The sequence below is a fragment of the Oryctolagus cuniculus genome, chromosome 3 (genome assembly GCF_051225735.1).
Source record: "Oryctolagus cuniculus isolate XC-2025 breed Fujian yellow rabbit chromosome 3, ASM5122573v1, whole genome shotgun sequence".
NCBI lineage: Eukaryota > Metazoa > Chordata > Mammalia > Lagomorpha > Leporidae > Oryctolagus > Oryctolagus cuniculus.
The window spans coordinates 136,017,217-136,036,064 of NC_142869.1; the positions used below are offsets into that span (position 1 = coordinate 136,017,217).

At 45.8% G+C, this 18,848-nt stretch overlaps 1 protein-coding gene across 1 annotated transcript in view; it reads right to left on the bottom strand.

The window, feature by feature from the left end:
• DLD (dihydrolipoamide dehydrogenase) overlaps nt 1–10,528 on the bottom strand; it is a 34,661-nt gene extending 24,133 nt beyond the window's left edge. Inside the window, exons 1-2 of the mRNA XM_051849690.3 lie at nt 10,403–10,528; nt 7,639–7,717 (exon numbers count right to left, since the gene is read on the bottom strand). Of these exons, the coding sequence (XP_051705650.1) occupies nt 7,639–7,717; nt 10,403–10,441 (118 nt within the window). The 5' untranslated portion in view covers nt 10,442–10,528. The remainder of the gene's footprint in view (nt 1–7,638; nt 7,718–10,402) is intronic.
• Nucleotides 10,529–18,848: the final 8,320 nt, after the last annotated feature.

Here is an 18,848-nt window from a genome sequence, read left to right on the forward strand (position 1 = left end):
CCACAGTCACACTCTATACTTGTTCTCATGCCAGACTGTTCAGCCTCAGCCTTTGAACTTGAATTCTGATACTTCACTCTCTAACCGTAACTTTATAATCGCCTAGTGCATAAGGTAAAAGAAAAGAGTAAATAAAGGATTTGAAGTTAAAAAAAAAAAAATCAAAACCCCTGGGGTTCACATATGCTCGACCACTCCTGAAGTGGGCTTTAACGTAACATATGAATAAAGTAGGTATACTACCTACAGTCCAGGGTTGTGAGGTTTGGTGATTCCCTGACACGCAGTAAATCATAAATCCATTAGCACTCATGCATATAAAATGAATGGATCAAGTAATAAATGTTTGACACGTTTATACTCATCTGACGTATTTATTTAAAGGCTGTCTTGCCCCTGAAAATGCACATTTTATCAGGCCAAGATTGAGACTGTTTTGCTCAGCTCCTAAGATGGTACACATGATACTCTGTTCATGCACATGTACACTGAATACAGGGGCTGTGTCTGTTTCAGTTACTGCTTCAGCACAAAGCATCCAGTACGGTGCCTTGCACACAATGACTACCCGACAAAAGAGTTAACTGGTACACTGAGGGTTTAACTCTGTCCCAGGAAAGCCTTGCATACTTGTGGGCAGCTGACCACCTACGTGCTGCTAGCTGCCTCATTTTATAGAGTCTTTGGTCGAGTCTTTGGTTTCCCACTTCAGGAATGCCAGAGTTAAGAGACTCCTCTGAAACTAAAACCTATACTTCTTTTAAAAAAATTTATTTATAGGGGACCAGTGCTGTGGTGCAGCAGGTAAAGGCCACCGTCTGCAGCGCCAGCATCACATATGGGCGCTGGTTTGAGTCCTGGCTGCTCCACTTCCAATCCAGCTCTCTGCTGTGGCCTGTGAAAGCAGTATAAGATGGCCCAAGTCCTTGGGCCCCTGTACCCGTGAGGGAGACCTGGAAGAACTCCTGGCACCTAGCCTAGCTCTGGCCATTACAGTCATCTGGGGAGTGAACCAAAGGATGGAACACTTCTTTCTCTCCCTCTGCCTCTCTGTAACTCTGCCTTTCAAATACATAAATAAATCTTCAAGTAAGAAGATTTATATATTTGAAAGGCAGAGACCTAGAGGAGAGGGAGAAAGAGATAGATCAATCTTCCATCCACTGGTTCACTCCCCAAATGGCCAGGCCGAAGCCAGGAGCTTCCTAGAGGAAGAGGTCTCCCACATGGATGGCAGGGGCCTAGGCATTTGAGCCATCTTCTGGTGCTTTCCCAGGCACATTAGCAAGAAGCTGGATCAGAAATGGAGCAGCCAGGACTCAAACCAGCACCACAGGCAGGGGCTTAACATTCTTTGCCACAGCACTGGCCCCAAGAACCTACACTCTGAATTAGTGTTGTATTCAGGCTGCCGACATAACTGTCAGTGGACCAAGAGATAGTATCTGGCACAACTCTCAGGAGATATTTAAATATCCTTATAATCCAGAGTCATCCGGATTTGCAAAGCTGTGCCTGCTGCTGTTGCTATGACCTTCCATCTCACTGATACACATCTCATGATATGAGCAGACTGGCTGCACTTAATCATCCACTCACTCTTTCATTCACTCATTATTTCAACACTTTTAGTATCTACTCTATGCTATTTATTGGGCCAGCCACTAGGAGACAGCAGCGAACAGACAGACAAGATCCAGCTTTTCGGAGTTCACAGACCAGTCAGGAAAGGTAGACATCCAACAAAAAATTATAATTGTGAGAAGCGGCTCGTGAGCTATGCATAAGGAGCTGTAAAGTCCCAGTATTGATGGAAAATGGTCATAGAATTCTTTTTTTAAGAATTTATGTGGGGGCTGGCACTGTGGCATAGAGGATAAAGCTGCCACCTGCAGTGCCAGCATCCCAAATGGGCACCAGTTCGAGTCCCAGCTGCTCCACTTCTTATCCAGCTCTGCTATGGCCTGGGAAAGCAGTGGAAGATGGTCCAAGTCCTGGGGCCCCTGCACCGGCGTGGGAAGACCCAGAGGAGAGTCCTGGCTTCTGGCTTCGGATCGGCACAGCTCTGGTCGTTGTGGCCAGTTGGGGATTGAACCAGTGGATGGAAAACAGAAACAGATCATCTCTCTCTCTCTCTCTCTCTCTCTCTCTCCTTCTCTTCTCTGCCTCTCCTTCTCTTCTCTGCGTAACTCTATCAAATAAATAAATCTAAAAAAAAATTATGTAAACATATGCAAATGGTCAGGGCAGGAGTGGGTGATAGGTCTTCCAGGCAAAAGGGAATAGCATGTAAATATTTTGATGTGGGAAGCAGTGCCGTACACTTGAGAAGCAGAAAAACATTTAGTACATGGAAATGTGCATAAGATTGAGAGCTGACTTCTCACAACTGTGAAAGGCCTATCCTAAGAATAGTTGGAAAGTCTTTGAAATTTTTTTTTTAAAGATTTTTTATTTATTTATTTGAGAGGTAGAGTTACAGAAAGAGAGAGGGAAAGACAGAGAGAAAGGTTTCCTATCTGCTGGTTCACTCCCCAAATGGCCACAATCACCAGGGCTGGGCCAGGCCAAAACCAGGATCCAGGAGCTTCTGCACCCATGTGGGTGCAGGGGCCAAAGCACTTGGGCCATCTTGCACTGCTTTCCCAGGGACCTGGATTTGAAGTGGAGCAGCTGGGATGCAAACCGGTGCCCATACTGGATGCCAGCGCCACAGAGGGAGGCTTAGCCCACTATGCCACAGTGGTGGCCCCTGAAGTATTTTAACCAGGAACATGATATGGTTAGATTTGTTTTTAAAACATCACTCCCTTGGGGAGCCGACATTGTGGAACCCACATAGGAGTGCTGGTCATATAGAGTGCTGGTCAGCAGTTAAAAAAAAAAAAAAAAAAGATGAAATCTGGTAATTTGCAACAAAAGGAGAAATCTGGAAAATACCATGCTGTGTGAAATAAGCCAGCCCCAAAGGGATAAATATCGTATGTTCTCCCTGATCTGTGACAACTAGCTGAGCACCTAAAAAGAAACCTATAGTAGTGAAACAATGACTTGATCAGCCTTTGTCCTGACTGCTGAGGAACAGCTTACTATTTTATTCTTTTTAGTATTTTCTTTTCAACTTAATACCATTGGTTGAACTCTTTACTTAACACAGAATTATTCTTAGGTGTTTAAATCCAATTGAAAATTGATCCCTGCTAAAAATAAGAGTGGGCATAAGAAAGGCAGGAGTTGTACAGTTCAGCACATGTGCCTTCAAACTTACCCCTAAGGGTAAAGCTAAAAACTTGCCATGGGACTCCAAATCCCATTAAGTTGGCAGGTACCAATAAAGTGATCAGTTTAAGTTCATAACTGATCATAAAGATAGAATTAAGTATCAAAGGGACCACAAAAATAAGACCAGTGTCTGCTAATAATAATTGATAGAATGAAAAAGGAAAGAATGACCCAACATGGGAAGCAGGATACACAGCAGACTCATAGAATGGCAAATGCCCTAAACAGCACTCTGGCATCAGAATCAGCCCTTAAGGCACTCAGATCTGGCTAAAAATCCCATGAGAGTTTCTCAGGCATGGAAAGACAAGACACTATGGCAAAAAAAAATGACCTAAATGAAAGATCTCTGTGAGATCCTGGTGGAAAGAAAGGGCCATCAAAGGAGGTACCTTTCTCTGAAGGGAGGAGAGAATTTCCACTTTGATTATGGCCTTGTCTAAATAACATTGGAGTTTGTGAACTCAAGAGGCTTCCACAGTCTTGGCAGCTAATAACAAGAGCCTCAGGTGATTACTGACATCATAAATAAGAGTGTCAATTGTTAAATCAACAACGGGAGTCACTGTGCACTTGCTCCCCACGTAGGATCTCTGTCCTTACTGTGTTGTACTATGAGAATTAACAGTAAAACAAGGCCGGCGCCGTGGCTCAATAGGCTAATCCTCCGCCTTGTGGTGCCCGCACACCGGGTTCTAGTCCCAGACGGGGCGCCGGATTCTGTCCTGGTTGCCCCTCTTCTAGGCCAGCTCTCTGCTATGGCCCGGGAGTGCAGTGGAGGATGGCCCAAGTGCTTGGGCCCTGCACCCGCATGGGAGACCAGGAAAAGCACCTGGCTCCCGGCTTCAGATCAGCACAGCGCGCTGGCCGCGGCGGCCATTGGAGGGTGAACCAACGGCAAAAGACCTTTCTGTCTCTCTCTCTCTCACTGTCCACTCTGTCAAAAAAACAAACAGTAAAATAAGTCTTCAAATAGCACTTCATACTTTGTGTGTCTGTGTGAGTGCAAAATGTTGAAATCTTTACTTAGTACAGAGTTGATCTGTATATAAAGATAATTAAAATGAATCTTAATGAAGAACAGGATGAGAGGGAGTAGGAGATGGGATGTTTTATGGGTGGGAGGACGGTTATGGGGGGAAGAACCTCTACAATCCAAAAGTTGTACTTTCAAAATGTATATTTATTAAATAAAAGTTTTCTATAACAAAAAAATAAGAGTGCTGGTCAGTCCTTTTCTCTCAATCCTTCTCTGTCATTCTGCCTTTCAAATAACTCTTTTAAAAAAAAAATTGTTCTAGTTAGACTGGACTTCATCATAATTCTAATTAGACTCTAAGAACCAGAACTGTAACATTTGTATATATCCTAAGAACTTAGAGTGTATGCGATATGAAATGTATGCTATCAGTATTCATTTTGAAGGAGATGGTGCAAAATGCACCTAGGTGGACCAGTACAACTCTTGGCACATAAGTCAGTAAGAGATTGGGAAACCAATGACAAGCAAGAGAGTAAGATCTGAGTCAGATTTTATCTGGGGTTGCAATGTGTAGGTTGTTATGAAGAATGAGAGTGCAGGCTGCAGTACTCAAATTGGGAGAGGAATCTGCTAAGGGCAGAATCAGTTACTGTTTCTTCTCATCTGTCTCTGGTACCTCCTTAGGGTCTTGACACACATTCTCATAACATGAAAATCTAACTTCCTGCTTGGGGACTGCATGTCAAACAGAAGACACGAATAAAGCACTGGTGAAAGACATCAAAGCTAGAGTCAGCTGTGAAAGGATGCTCTGAAAAGTGAGAATCTGGGGCCAGCACTGTGGCACAGTAGGTAACCTGTGGCACCGGCATCCCATATGGGCACTAGCTCGAGTCTCGGCTGTTCCACTTCCAATCCAGCTCCCTGCTAATGCGCCTGGGAAAACAACACAGGATGGCTCAAATGCTTGGGCCCCTGCACCCACATGGGAGTCCCAGAAGAAGCTCCTAGCTCCTGGTTTCAGATTGGCCCAGCTCTGGCCGTTGTGGCCATTTGGGCAGTGAGCCAGCGAATGGAAGACCTCTCTCTCTCTAACTCTGCTTTTCAAATAAAATAAACAAACCATTAGAAGAAAAAAAAAAAGTGAAAATCTAACACTGCTCTGTGTATGAGCTGGGAAGACTATTCTCATTTAACAAGGGACAAAGAGTATAACAAGTCCAACTTGTCCTCCCATCACCAAATTAGTATGTTTTAAAGGAGTTTGTGCTCTGTTCAAAGCTAGCATAAACCAGCCACTCACTAGTAACCAGAATCCTTCTAGGAATCAAGCATCCAAAATGACAGTGGTCCGACCACAGTCATGGGCATAGAAGAACGTTATTTCTTTTTTTTTTTTAACTTTTATTTAATGAATATAAATTTCCAAAGTACGGCTTATGGATTACAATGGCTTCCCCCCCATAACGTCCCTCCCACCCGCAACCCTCCCCTCTCCCACTCCCTCTCCCCTTCCATTCACATCAAGATTCATTTTCGATTCTCTTTATATACAAAAGATCAGCTTAGCATACATTAAGTAAAGATTTCAACAGTTTGCTCCCACACAGAAACATAAAGTGAAAAATAATAGATGATTTTTTAAATGATGATGAAATCAGATCAGACCTATTGTCATGTTTAATCCCAGTGAGAGTCAAGTTGGGAATTGATAATTTCTTCTTTTTTTTTTTTTTTTTTTACAGAAGATCAGTTTAGTATACATTAAGGAAAGCTTTCAACAGTTTGCACCCCCATAGAAACACAAAGTGAAATATACTGTTTGAGTACTCGTTATAGCATTAAGTCTCAATGTACAGCACATTAAGGACAGAGATCCTACATGAGGAGTAAGTGCACAGTGACTCCTGTTGTTGACTTTACAAATTGACACTCTTGTTTATGGCCTCAGTAATCTCCCTATGCTCCAGTCATGAGTTTCCAAGGCTATGGAAGCCCCTTGAGTTCTCCGACTCTTATCTTGTTTAGACAAGGTCATAGTCAAAGTGGAGGTTCTCTCCTCCCTTCAGAGAAAGGTACCTCCTAGAAGAACGTTATTTCACAGAGCACAAGAAGACCGATGGTCAGAGTCCCGTGTCACTAGTCTGCACAAGGAAGCCTGAGGACATGATTTGTCTGACAATCCACACAGGTGGATCCAGTAAACCTCAAAACAGGCCATTCCAAATCATCAACAGCCTTGAAATCAGGTGGCCAAAAAACCTCAATGCAGGCCCACTAATTTCCTGTTTTAAATACTTTCCAAAAAAGTATATTCTCTGTAGAAATTCAAAAAATATAAAGTACAAAGAAAATTCTATATCCTACAGATTCTTTAAAAGAAAAAGATTTTACTTATTTCAAAGGTAGAGTTACAGAGAGAAGAGAGAGAAGTCTTCCACCTGCTGGTTCACTCCCCAAATGACCACAACAGCTGGAGTGGGCCTGGCCAAAGCCAGGAGACTCTTATAGGCCTCCCAAGTAGATGCAGGGGCCCAAGTTCCTGGGCTGTCCTTCTCAGCTTCCCCAGGCACATTAGCAGGGAACTGGATCAGAAGAGCAGCTGGGACTCGAACCAGCATCCATATGGGATGCTTAATCCACTACACTACAGTGCCAGCTCTTCTATAGCTTCTTTTAGGATTAGTTCTGCTAGTCTTTGAAATGTGCTTTTGGATAAACCCATCAAGATTTTCATTCAGGATATCAAAAAAAGTCATCACATCTTTCTAAGCAGTGTCAACAGGATCTTACCTACTGAACAAAATTAACTTTCTAAAATGTAATTATCTGAAACCACTCCTCAGTAGTTTCCCATCACACTTGGGAGGAAAGGCACCAAACAATGTAGTTGGCCTGGCTTGCAAAGTACTCCAAGACCTGACACCCGCTGACACTTTCTGGTTTTTACTTTCTATGGATCTCTGCTCCATACAAACCAGACTCTGTGCTATTCCTGAGACCTCACAAGCTAATTCCCACCCAGACGTCCACACCGCTGAAATAACCTTCTCATGCCCACTCCACTCAGGGCCCCACTCACCCACTGCATCCTCAGAAAGGTTTTCCTTGATACCTCAAATAGTCTCTTCCTTCCAGTGACCTATGTTCCTTACCAACTACTTTGTGAACTACTTATCTGCTACTTACATATTGTTTACCTTTTATCACCAGACTCTAAATTTCATGGGAACAGAGCTTTCCTTTTTCACCGCCAGGAACACACTAGCTGCTCAATAATCATTTAACTGAATAACTAAATGAGCGAATTAATTCTAAGACAGATTACAGCTTGTACATCAAAATACAAAGACGTGTAAGCTAATCGTACTTACTGGATTGATCTGCGTAAGTTCTCAGGGGCACTACAGAAACTCCCTGTATGCCATGAGATATTCGATTGAAATGGCCTCTCTAGAAAAAAAAGAAAATGTTTTATTATGTAAAATATTAACTCAAAACAGAACTCTGAAGGATAATGAAAATAACAACTTTGAGCAAATGTGTCAAATATTGATTATTAACATCTTTTTAAAATGTCTGATTATTTTAAAAAATTATCTATTTGAGAAACAGAGCACCCAAACGCCTGCAACAGCTGTGACTGAGAACTCTAAGGTTTCTCATGCAGGGAACCAACCACCCGAGGCATCACTTGTTGCCTCCATAGTACACGTTAACAGGAAGCTAGAATTGGGAGTGAAGCCAGGACTCAAATCCAGACACTCTGACATGGGATACGGGCACCCAATCAGCATGTTAACTACTAAGTCAAACAAGCAACCCTATTAACGTATCTTCCACCATCACACAGAGCTTACACAGCAATGCCTCTCCTCTCTGGCAGTAACAGTTTACACTTTTCAGTCATACTTACCTTTCATTATGAATACTCATCTTATTTAATATAACTGCATATTTAACATAATAAAAACATATTCCAACAATATTAAGTTTTATTAAATTTTCAGAAAATATTACTGATTGTCAGTTCCATAAATAAAACTCTGAAAGTTCTAATTTAAGTACCTGGATAATATACTTGATGACAATCCTTCCTAGTCTACCATGTACGTATAGTTCAGTCCATATAGGAAAATTCATGAAGATACTCCTGATCAATCAACTAGGAACAGAAAACTGGAGAAGGTATCTTACGAAAATGCAGTAAGTAATAAGTAATATTACAGCTTTACAAATTCTATCAAAATCGCCACAATTTTGAAATATGGATGGCTACCATTTCCCAAAAGTAGTGACACACAAAAAAACAAACAGCTCCTGCTGCCATCACAACAGGCACACAGGAGACAGTGACAAAACCTACAGGGAGGTGGTAAGTTCTCTGCTCCAGGACAACTCTTGCTCCTGAGGTCAGTGTAGCAACCGGCAGTCCTGAGTTGTAGGCCCCACTCTGCCTCTCCCTTAAAGCTTGACTTCTGGCATGCTCTGTTAGTTATCTTGGGGACTACAGATGCCTCATCTTTGAAACAAAGGGATTTCATTGGATACATTAGTTTCCTCTCTCCATCCAAGAGTTCAGCCACCTACAGTTAAACTCAAAAACAGTACACTTATTACATGGAAAACTCCAGAAATAAACTACAGCTGACTCTTGAACAACATGTATTTGAACAGTGCAGGACCACTTATACATGAATTTCTCTTTTTGGGGGAGACTGGCAACTATTTGAAAAACTTAATGAACTGAGTAGCCTAGAAATATTTATAAACAAACAAACAAACAATTAGGGGGCCAGCATGGCAGCTCAGTGTACTAAGCTCCTACCAGCAATGCCAGCACCCCACATCGGAGCACCTGTTCAAGTCCCAGCTGCTCTGCTTCAGATCCAGCTTCCTGCTAATGTGGCTGGAAAAGCAGTGGAAGATGGTCCAGGAACGTGGGACCCTACCACCCAAGTAGGAGACCAGATGGAGTTCCCTTCCCGGCTCCTGACTCAACCCCAGCCATTGCAACCATTTTGGGGATGAACCAACAGATGGAAGCTCTCACACGTTCTAACTCTGCCTTTCAAATAAAAAAAAAAAATTAAGGAAAAGCTATATGATGAACGCTCAGAATATGCACAGACAATCCCACTTTCTGGGACAACTGAGCTCAAGTGTTGCAGCTCCTTAAAACACCAGGTGATGCTGTCTCTCCCTCAGTAGCTCCTCTCTCCAGTAAACTGCACATCACAGTGACAAGTTCTCTCTCGCAACCCTTATTTTTCACTGTACATAACATGCAACACATAAAAACTGTACGTTACTCACTTACTTGCACCCTATTAACGTTTGGAGGTGGGGGAGAGAGAGGGTCAAACCTCGCAGATTTTTCAACTGCACAAGAGCCTGGCACCCGGATCCCTGTGTTGTTCGGGAACCAACTCTGTTCATCAGTTATAAGTTTCGCCATTCCACCCCACCAGCTGGGACAGGAATCACCCTTTCGTCCTCAATATGCTACCTGCTCATTCGTTCTCACTTGGTAGGCCTGATGATCGCCTGTCCCAGCGCCACAGGCAAGTCCTATGTTACTGAAAGCAGTCATGGCTCTATTTTATTAGTGACTGTCGGTAATCCTTTACTGTGCCTATTTCCTACACTAAACGATATCAGAGATATGTGTAGCAAAAAAGTAACATGGTACAGGGCTGGGGGCTAGCCCCGGGGGGGAGGGGGAGGGGGAGGAGATCCGGGCCATTCAAGCAGTGCTCTCAAGGTTACCTGCCCACTGCAGACAACCAGGCCACTCCGGAGTCAGCTTTACGAAAAGGGCGAGAGCAGGACGCGCCAGGTCCCTGCTAACCCCTTCTCCTCGGGCGGAGGCCTATGGGTACGCCCCTCGGCCCAGCTATGGGAAATGCTGGCCGCCACCAGCCAGCCGAGGCAGGGCCCCTCCGCGGCTGCTCAGCTCCCGCTGCCAGGGAAGGAACCGCCACGTCCGGACCGAGGCCGGGCGGGAGCCGGTGCACAAGAGGTCCGGGTCAGGCCGCCAGCCTCTCGAACTCGCACCAGTTAGGCCGCGTCCCGGCTCCCGGACTCAGGCCTCTCCGTGCCTCCGGCTCAGCACGACCCCACCTCGGAGGTCCTCACCTTGGCCAAGGAGCAGTACACACGACTCCAGCTCTGCATTTTCCCCCGGTACTTTCCTTTCCTCCAATGCTTTCACCTCCGCTAAGCGCGTCCACGGCTTTTCCAAGGTCTCCCCACCCTGCGCATGCACAAGCGCGGCTTACGTCATCCCCGGGGAGCAGCGCGATTGGCCCGCGAGGACAAGGCGTTCGGGTCAGGCTCGGCGTCGTAAACTGTCGTAAAGAACCTAGTGCTTTGTGGCGGCGTGGGGTGGGACGGAGCATTTTGGGATGCTGTGGAAATGTGCAGGGTTGCACTGTAGCCTTAAACTTGGAATATGAAAGATATAGGCAAGTAAACTTATCATTTTATGCAGACTAGCAAAGGAAAGGTTGGCAAGCTTGACAAGCTCTTTGATGTACTAGGCATTCCTTGGCGCTTGCCACAGGCATTATCTCACTTCATCCTTACGCTCCTCTATGAAGTATTGTCTATCTCCGTTTTCCTGAGAGCTTAAGCAAAACCCTCAGTATCGCTTAAAGAAGAAGTCTCTAAAGCTCTGAGGTTAAACTCTTTGGTCTTTTTTTAAGTTTGTGATGTATTTATTTATTAGGCAGAGAGAGAGAGAGATCCTCCAGCCGCTGGTTCACTCCCCCAAATGGCTGCCACGGCCAGAGCTAACCTGATTGGAAACCAGGAGCCAGGAGCTTCCCCCCGGGTCTCCCATGCGGGTACAGGGGCCCAAGGACTTGGACCATCTTCTGCTGCTTTCCCAGGCCATAGCAGAGAGCTGGATCGGAAGTGGAGCAGCCGGGACTTGGGACTTGACCCAAGTCAAGTATGGGATGCCGGCGCTGCAGGCAGCCGCTTTATTGGCTAAGGCGCAGGCAGCGCAGGCCCCTAATCCCTTTGGTCTTAACCACTGCTTATAAGGCATGGGCCACAAACTGACATAAACAGTGTCCTCCCCTAAGTAAACAGACTGCGGACATGCACAGAACTCTACCCTCTGTGTCCTCCTTTGGGAAACACCTCCCAGGTAGAACAATTGATGGTGAGATGGTGGTTGAGATTTAAGATTTTCATAAGAGGTAATAGATGCAAAAGGGTTGAAAAGGCGTGTCGGAGATGGAGCATGGAGATCGAAGACCTGATTCTTGCTTTGTGATAACTGTCTTTAATGTGAGTAGAACTGCATTCCACATTCCTTGAAGGCTTACCACCTGGCACCATGCTGGGCTTTGTGGGTGTGAACACTGGGATACATTACTCCCTGCCTATTAGTGCTCAGTTTTAGGTGAGAAGAAATTAATGATATTAAGTGTCTGTTATAGAGACTCTAGCTGTAACCCATACTGCCTTTTTAAAAAGAAAAAAAAAAGATTTATTTATTTATTAGAGAGGCGGGGTGGGGGGGTATTCCATGCTCTGGTTTACTCCCCAAATGGCCGCGATGGCTGGAGCTGGGCCAATCCGAAGCCAGGAGCCAAGAGCCTCTTCCAGGTCTCCCACGCAGGTACAGGGGCCCAAGGACTTGGGCCATCTTCTACTGCTTTCCCAGGCCATAGCTGAGAGCTGGATCATAGGTGGAGCAGCTGGGACCCAAACTGGCACCCGTATAGGATGCCAGCACTTCAGGCAGCAGCCTTACCCCTTACGCCACAGCGCCCACCCCCCATACTGCCTTTTTTTATACAGTTATAGAATGTGCAACAGGATACATAGGTGCCCAGAAGAGCAATGCTTTTTACAAGTTTTCATGCAACTATGCATATGTGACCATATGACCAAATAATGTTCAATCCTCTTCCTCATTCTTATCATCTCAAAGAAATAATCCCCATCATGGCATCCTCAAAAATACGTCCAAAAATTAGTTCCCACCTCTTCCACCAAAAAGTAAACTGGGGTGGGCATGTGGCTGCCAGTGGGGAAGCCTGCATTCCTTATCAGAGTGCCTGAGTTCAACTCCTCACTCTGCTCCCAGTTCCAGCTTCCTGCTAATACAGGACCTGGGAGGCAGTGTGTGATGACTCGAGCACCACTCTCATGGGGGTCTGGATTGAGTTCCTGACTCATGTGCGGCTTAGCCTGACGCAGCCCTGACCATTGCAGGCATTTGGAGAAGTAAACCAGAATATGGGAGTGTGTGTGTGTGTGTGTGTGTGTGTATCCCATCCCTACCTCTCAAACATATATATATGTGTGTGTGTGAGTATGTATGTATGTATATATATATATATATATATATATATGGAGAGAGAGAGAGAAAGAGAGAGAGAGACTTAATTTCACCTTTTCTTGAATATGGCCAAGCTTAGCCAAGTGCTTCTTCTAATTAGTAGAATGCAGCAGAAGTGGTACTGAGTGACTTCTCAGGCTAGATCTTAAAAATAAATACAACTTCATCCTGGGTCACTTATATTTCTCTCTCTCTCTCTCTCTCTCTCTCTCTCTCTCTTCAACAACAGCCCTTTTAGTGCCCCCACCATGCTGTCAGGAAGCCAAGCAGCTACTTAAAGAAACTATGTGTAGGTAGGTATCCAAGGGTGTTGTAGTCCCAGCCAACAGCCAGCCAAAAAAAACATCAGATATGTGAGAGAGTGAGTCTTCAGATGACGCTTGCCCTTAACCCAAGCACTGCTCAATTCCCATACTTAGGAACAAAAAACTTTGTCATTGTGTAGCCGCCAGTTTTTAGAGGATTGTTTGTTACACAGCAATAGCAAACTAGAGTGCTTGTTCCTACCCGACAATCGGCTGTGTTTAGACTTCTTTCTTTTGTACTGTGACTCTTGATTCACATCCTTTCCATGAAGCCATGAAAGCAATCATGTGACTGCTGTTGCTCTTCATCATGTGGGCAGCACCATTCACGCTGACCGCAGGGATTGCCGTACCACTACCAAAATGGAGTGGATTATGCAAAAGTCGTTAGCGTATAAACTTGGCTGCTGTAACTTGTCTTTCCAGAATGAGGACAAGGACTTCATTGTTGTCTCATAAAAATTGCTGGGCCAGATTGCCTTCAGCTGTGTGCTGGGACAGGGTGCCAGGCTACTTTTATCTTGTGGTTCTGCCATGCTCAAGGCCTGCTTTGAATCTTTCATTTCGATTTGGCTGTTCTAGTTTCTTCTAGAAAGCAATTCCATCTGGTTACGAGGCCATACTTTGCTGCAGGAGAATCTGGGAAATATAGTCTGGTCAGCTGAATGCCTAGCAGCAATTATATTAATAACCAAGTGGGGATGAAGAGATATTGAAGGACTGCAAACAGCCTCCCCAACACGGGTGGGGAGAGCTCCTTGTGCTGAGCCCATGCCACACGTTGGCATCTGGTCTAAGAGTCACCTCTGTATATGCACCAAATCCAACAATTCTTTTCCCGAATTGTTCTGTGGCTTTTGTTCCCTATTCCCTTTTCCCAAACTATAATATTCTCATTTATAAAGAAATACCTCCATCCTTTCCAGTTCTCATTTATGAAACCCAAAGGTTCGGCCAGTGCCGCGGCTCACTAGGCTAATCCTCTGCCTTGTGGCGCTGGCACACCAGGTTCTAGTCCCGGTCGGGGTGCCGGATTCTGTCCCGGTTGCCCCTCTTCCAGGCCAGCTCTCTGCTGTGGCCAGGGAGTGCAGTGGAGGATGGCCCAAGTGCTTGGGCCCTGCACCCCATGGGAGACCAGGAGAAGTACCTGGCTCCTGCCATCGGATCAGCGCGGTGTGCCGGCCGCAGCTCGCCGGCCGCGGCGGCCATTGGAGGGTGAACCAACGGCAAAGGAAGACCTTTCTCTTTCTCTCTCTCTCTCTCACTGTCCACTCTGCCTGTCAAAAACAAAACAAAACAAAACAAAACAAAACAAACAAACAAAAAAAACCAAAGGTTCGACCTAGTAAGAAAAGTCGGGCAGGATATAGGTTCCTTACCAGACTGTTTCCCTCCCTGATCCTCTCCACATCTTCTACAAATCATATCTCTTCTCTCCTCACTTATGACAAAGGCCAAAATCTATAGCAATTAAAGCAAACAATCTTGGGGAGGGGGTTGTCAATCATAGAGACTCCATGCCATGCACCTTTTTATTCCAGCAAAGCCAGCCAAACATTAGGCCATCATTATTTTGCTAACTATATTTTTCTCACTCAAAACTGTCTCATGAAAGAGATCATTTAGCTTCCCATGTGAATATTGTCGCTCCCCCTCTTCGTGGAGGAACGACACAGGACCCTGCGCTGTTCTTTCGTCTGCTCGGCCCTCCCCGGGTTTGCTGCTGGTTCTTCCTGGGTTGGCTACTGACCCTTCCACCTCCGTGGAAGGGCGGTTCCCCCTGCCACATTCCCCACTTCCACAGGGGAGCGGCACACCGCCGGCCGGCCGGCTCTCTCGGGGGCTGCACAGGTGTTCCCCTTAGATGTTCCCCTTAGATGTTCCTGGTGCATGCCATCTCTCTCCTCCTTTATAGTCCTCCTCCGCCAACGAGTACGCTGCTCTCCTCCAATCAGGAGCAAGTCCTACAGTTTATTGGCTGAACTGGAGGCAGCTGTGTAGAAGCTGTTTTCTTCTCTCCCAGTGCCATATTGTGGGGGAGCAGATGCATAGAATAAGTCTTAATTCCAGTAACTTAGTCTAGTCCGGGTTGCTCCCCACAGATCCCCCTTTCTTTTTATTTTTTGGCGTTGATACGCGCCTGTCTTCGGTGTCCCGCGGCACACACTCTGCTCTGCTTGCTAGAGTTGCCACAGGTTCATACAAGTCCTATCAATCAGGCAAACCGAATCCGGGTCCTCTCTTCGCCATGTTGTGAGGAGGTTTTTAGGCGCTGATGCGTGCCTGTGTTCGGTGCCCTGCAGCGCATGCTCTGCTCTGCCTGCAGGTGCTTACAAAACCTAGCAATCAGGCAAACCGAATCCAAGCCTTCTCAGCGCCATATTGTGGGGAGGCTTATTGGTGTTGATTCGTGCCTATCTTCGGTGACCTGCAGCTCATACTCTGGTCGAGCCGCCTGTTGGTGCTTACTGCCCTAATCAGGCAGACCGAATCCAAGCTCTCTCATTGCCATGTTGTGGGGTGACTTATTGGTGTTGATAACGTGCCTGTCTTCGGTGACCTGCGGCGCATAAGCTGCTAGCCGCCCGCAGGTGCTCATCGCCTCACTAATCAGGCAGACCGAATCCAAGCCTTCTCATTGCAGTATTGTGGGGAGGCCTTTCTATTTCTCTATTTCTCTATCTCCGGGCATTCCTATTTCTCCCATTTTACTTCTGTCTGCCAACATTCCTATTTCTCTCATTTTACTTCTAAACTTCTGTTTCTCTTATCCCTGCGGCTTCCCGGCGCCCGCCCCGAGGCTGCTTCTCGGCGGCTTCCCGGCTGAGCCGCTTCAGCCTGCTTCTCTTATCTGCGCGGCTTCGCGGCTCTGCGCGGCTCGGCTTCGCGCGCACACTCCGCGGTCTTGCACTAGCCCAGTGTTCCCTATCTACTTGTGCCCCGCACGCTCTCTCTGCGCGCGGCAGCCTCCACGAGTCACACAGCCCCAGCTCACGTCTCCGCCACTAGTATTCAATCTAAGTTCCCCGGGCTAACCTGGCGAATTCAACCCAGCTCACGTTTCCGCCCCACGATCTGGCTTCCCGTCCTTTGCTCCCCGGGCTAATCAGACGGATCCCAACCTGGCTTACGTTTCCGCTTCTGGTTTCAACTCTTCGCCCCCCATTCCCGGGCTAACTTGAGAATCCCAAAGTGGCTTTCGTCTCCGCCTCGGCCTGCCCCCACAGCTTCAATTTCCCTAACATTTTTCTCTACCCGGTATGTTTCCCCAAGCTTTCCTCCAACAATACTCCTCCCTCATTTCTCCTGGCCTCTCCCCACAGTCCGCATCCGAGTCTGTTTGTTCTAGCTTTCACTTTCGCTTTCGACCTTAGAGATTTCTCCCAGCTTCCCCCCGTAGTCCGTATCCGAGTCTATGCCTAGGCTTTCAATAGCTTCTTCCGGCACCTTTTTCGTCCGGCTTTTCCCTAGGCTGTTTGCTAGTCTCTCTCTTTGATATTTTCCCATTTCTTCCCGTTTCTTCCCTCCTAAGTTTCCTATCTGAGTCACGGCACCATTATGTCGCTCCCCGTCTTCGTGGAGGAACAACACAGGACCCTGCGCTGTTCTTTCGTCTGCTCGGCCCTCCCCGGGTTTGCTGCTGGTTCTTCCCGGGTTGGCTACTGACCCTTCCACCTCCGTGGAAGGGCGGTTCCCCCTGCCACATTCCCCACTTCCGCAGGGGAGCGGCACACCGCCGGCCGGCCGGCTCTCTCGGGGGCTGCACAGGTGTTCCCCTTAGATGTTCCCCTTAGATGTTCCTGGTGCATGCCATCTCTCTCCTCCTTTATAGTCCTCCTCCGCCAACGAGTACGCTGCTCTCCTCCAATCAGGAGCAAGTCCTACAGTTTATTGGCTGAACTGGAGGCAGCTGTGTAGAAGCTGTTTTCTTCTCTCCCAGTGCCATATTGTGGGGGAGCAGATGCATAGAATAAGTCTTAATTCCAGTAACTTAGTCTAGTCCGGGTTGCTCCCCACAAATATTAACCTATAACATTAGTTCTAACAGCTCCTTAATATTTTGGGTGCATATTAATTATTTCACTATTCCTTGTTGTGATATATTTGGCCATCCTGATGTTTCATCACTACAAACAGCTTGTGGCTAAGTCTTTGTACATGTTCTTTATAATTTCCTTACAAATAATTCCCAGAAGTGGAATTGGTGGGTCACCCTCCAATGGCCACCACGGCTGGCATGCTGCAGCCAGCGCACTGCGCTGATCCGATGGCAGGAGCCAGGTACTTATCCTGATCTCCCATGGGGTGCAGGGCCCAAGCACATGGGCCATCCTCCACTGCACTCCCTGGCCACAGCAGAGAGCTGGCCTGGAAGAGGGGCAACCGGGACAGAATCCGGCGCCCCAACTGGGACTAGAACCTGGTATGCCGGCGCTGCAAGGCGGAGGATTAGCCTACTGAGCCGCGGCGCCGGCCAAGATTCATTTTCAATTCTCTTTATATACAGAAGATCAGTTTAGTATATATTAAGTAAAGATTTAAACAGTTTGCACCCACATAGAAACACAAAGTGAAAAATACTGTTTGAGTACTAGTTATAGCATTAAATCACAATGTACAGCACATTAAGGACAAAAATCCTACATGAGGAGTAAGTGCACAGTGACTCCTGTTGTTGACTTAACAAATTGACACTCTTGTTTATGGCATCAGTAATCACCCTAGGCTCTTGTCATGAGTTGCCAAGGCTATGGAAGCCTTTTGAGTTCACCGACTCTGATCATATTTAGACAAGGTCATAGTCAAAGTGGAAGTTCTCTCCTCCCTTCAGAGAAAGGTACCTCCTTCTTTGATGACCTGTTCTTTCCACTGGGATCTCACTCGCAGAGATCTTTCATTTAGTTGTTGTTTTTTTTTTTTTTTTTTTTTTTTTTTTTTTTTTTTTTTGCCAGAGTGTCTTGGCTTTCCATGCCTGAAATACTCTCATGGGCTTTTCAGCCGGATCCAAATGCCTTAAGGGCTGATTCTGAGGCCAGAGTGCTGTTTAGGACATCCACCATTCTATGAGTCTGCTGTGTATCCCACTTCCCGTGTTGGATCATTCTCTCCCTTTTTTATTCTATCGGTTAGTATTTGCAGACACTAGTCTTGTTTATGGGATCCCTTTGACTCTTAGTCCTATCATTATGATCAATTGTGAACAGAAATTGATCACCGGGACTAGTGAGATGGCATTGGTACATGCCACCTTGATGGGATTGAATTGGAATCCCCTGGTATCAAACATGGCTTTTCAAAATGCTACTTTTGCTTTTTTTTAAAGGAAGTGTGAAACAAGGTAGTTTTCACTTCCTTGAATTTTTTTTGGTTTTTTTTGGCTTTTTTTGTGTGTGTGTTTTTTTTTGTTTGTTTGTTTGTTTGTTTTTGCTGCAATTGACACTAGTGACCAGAACATGGGTTTTGCAGTTAGATAGGCCTGGCTAGACTCTGGCTTCTCATTTGGTATATAAAGTGGAACCTCGTGACTGTTTCTTAACTTCTGTGATCTTCAGTTCTGGATAACATTGGTGCTAGCTCTTGCCAGGGATTGTTGTAAGTATCCCACAGATGATAGATAAGAGGACTTCAAAATGTTCTTGGAAAATGAAATGAAAAGATTAGTTTATTTTGGTGCAAAAATCTTTCAAAATCCATGTAGTTTTGATGCATTTTCCATTAACTTTCTGAAGATCTCTCATATGCATGGATTTCTACTTTTTCTTGCCAAATGAATTTATCTTTTAATCAATTTTCCACGTATTTTTGAAGTACCCTCAAATGTACAAGATCTGAGGTACATGGTTTGCATTTAATCAAGATTAATTCCCCTCTCTTCAGTCCTTTTACCCTCTTAATATACTGAATCTCAAATCCTTTCCAA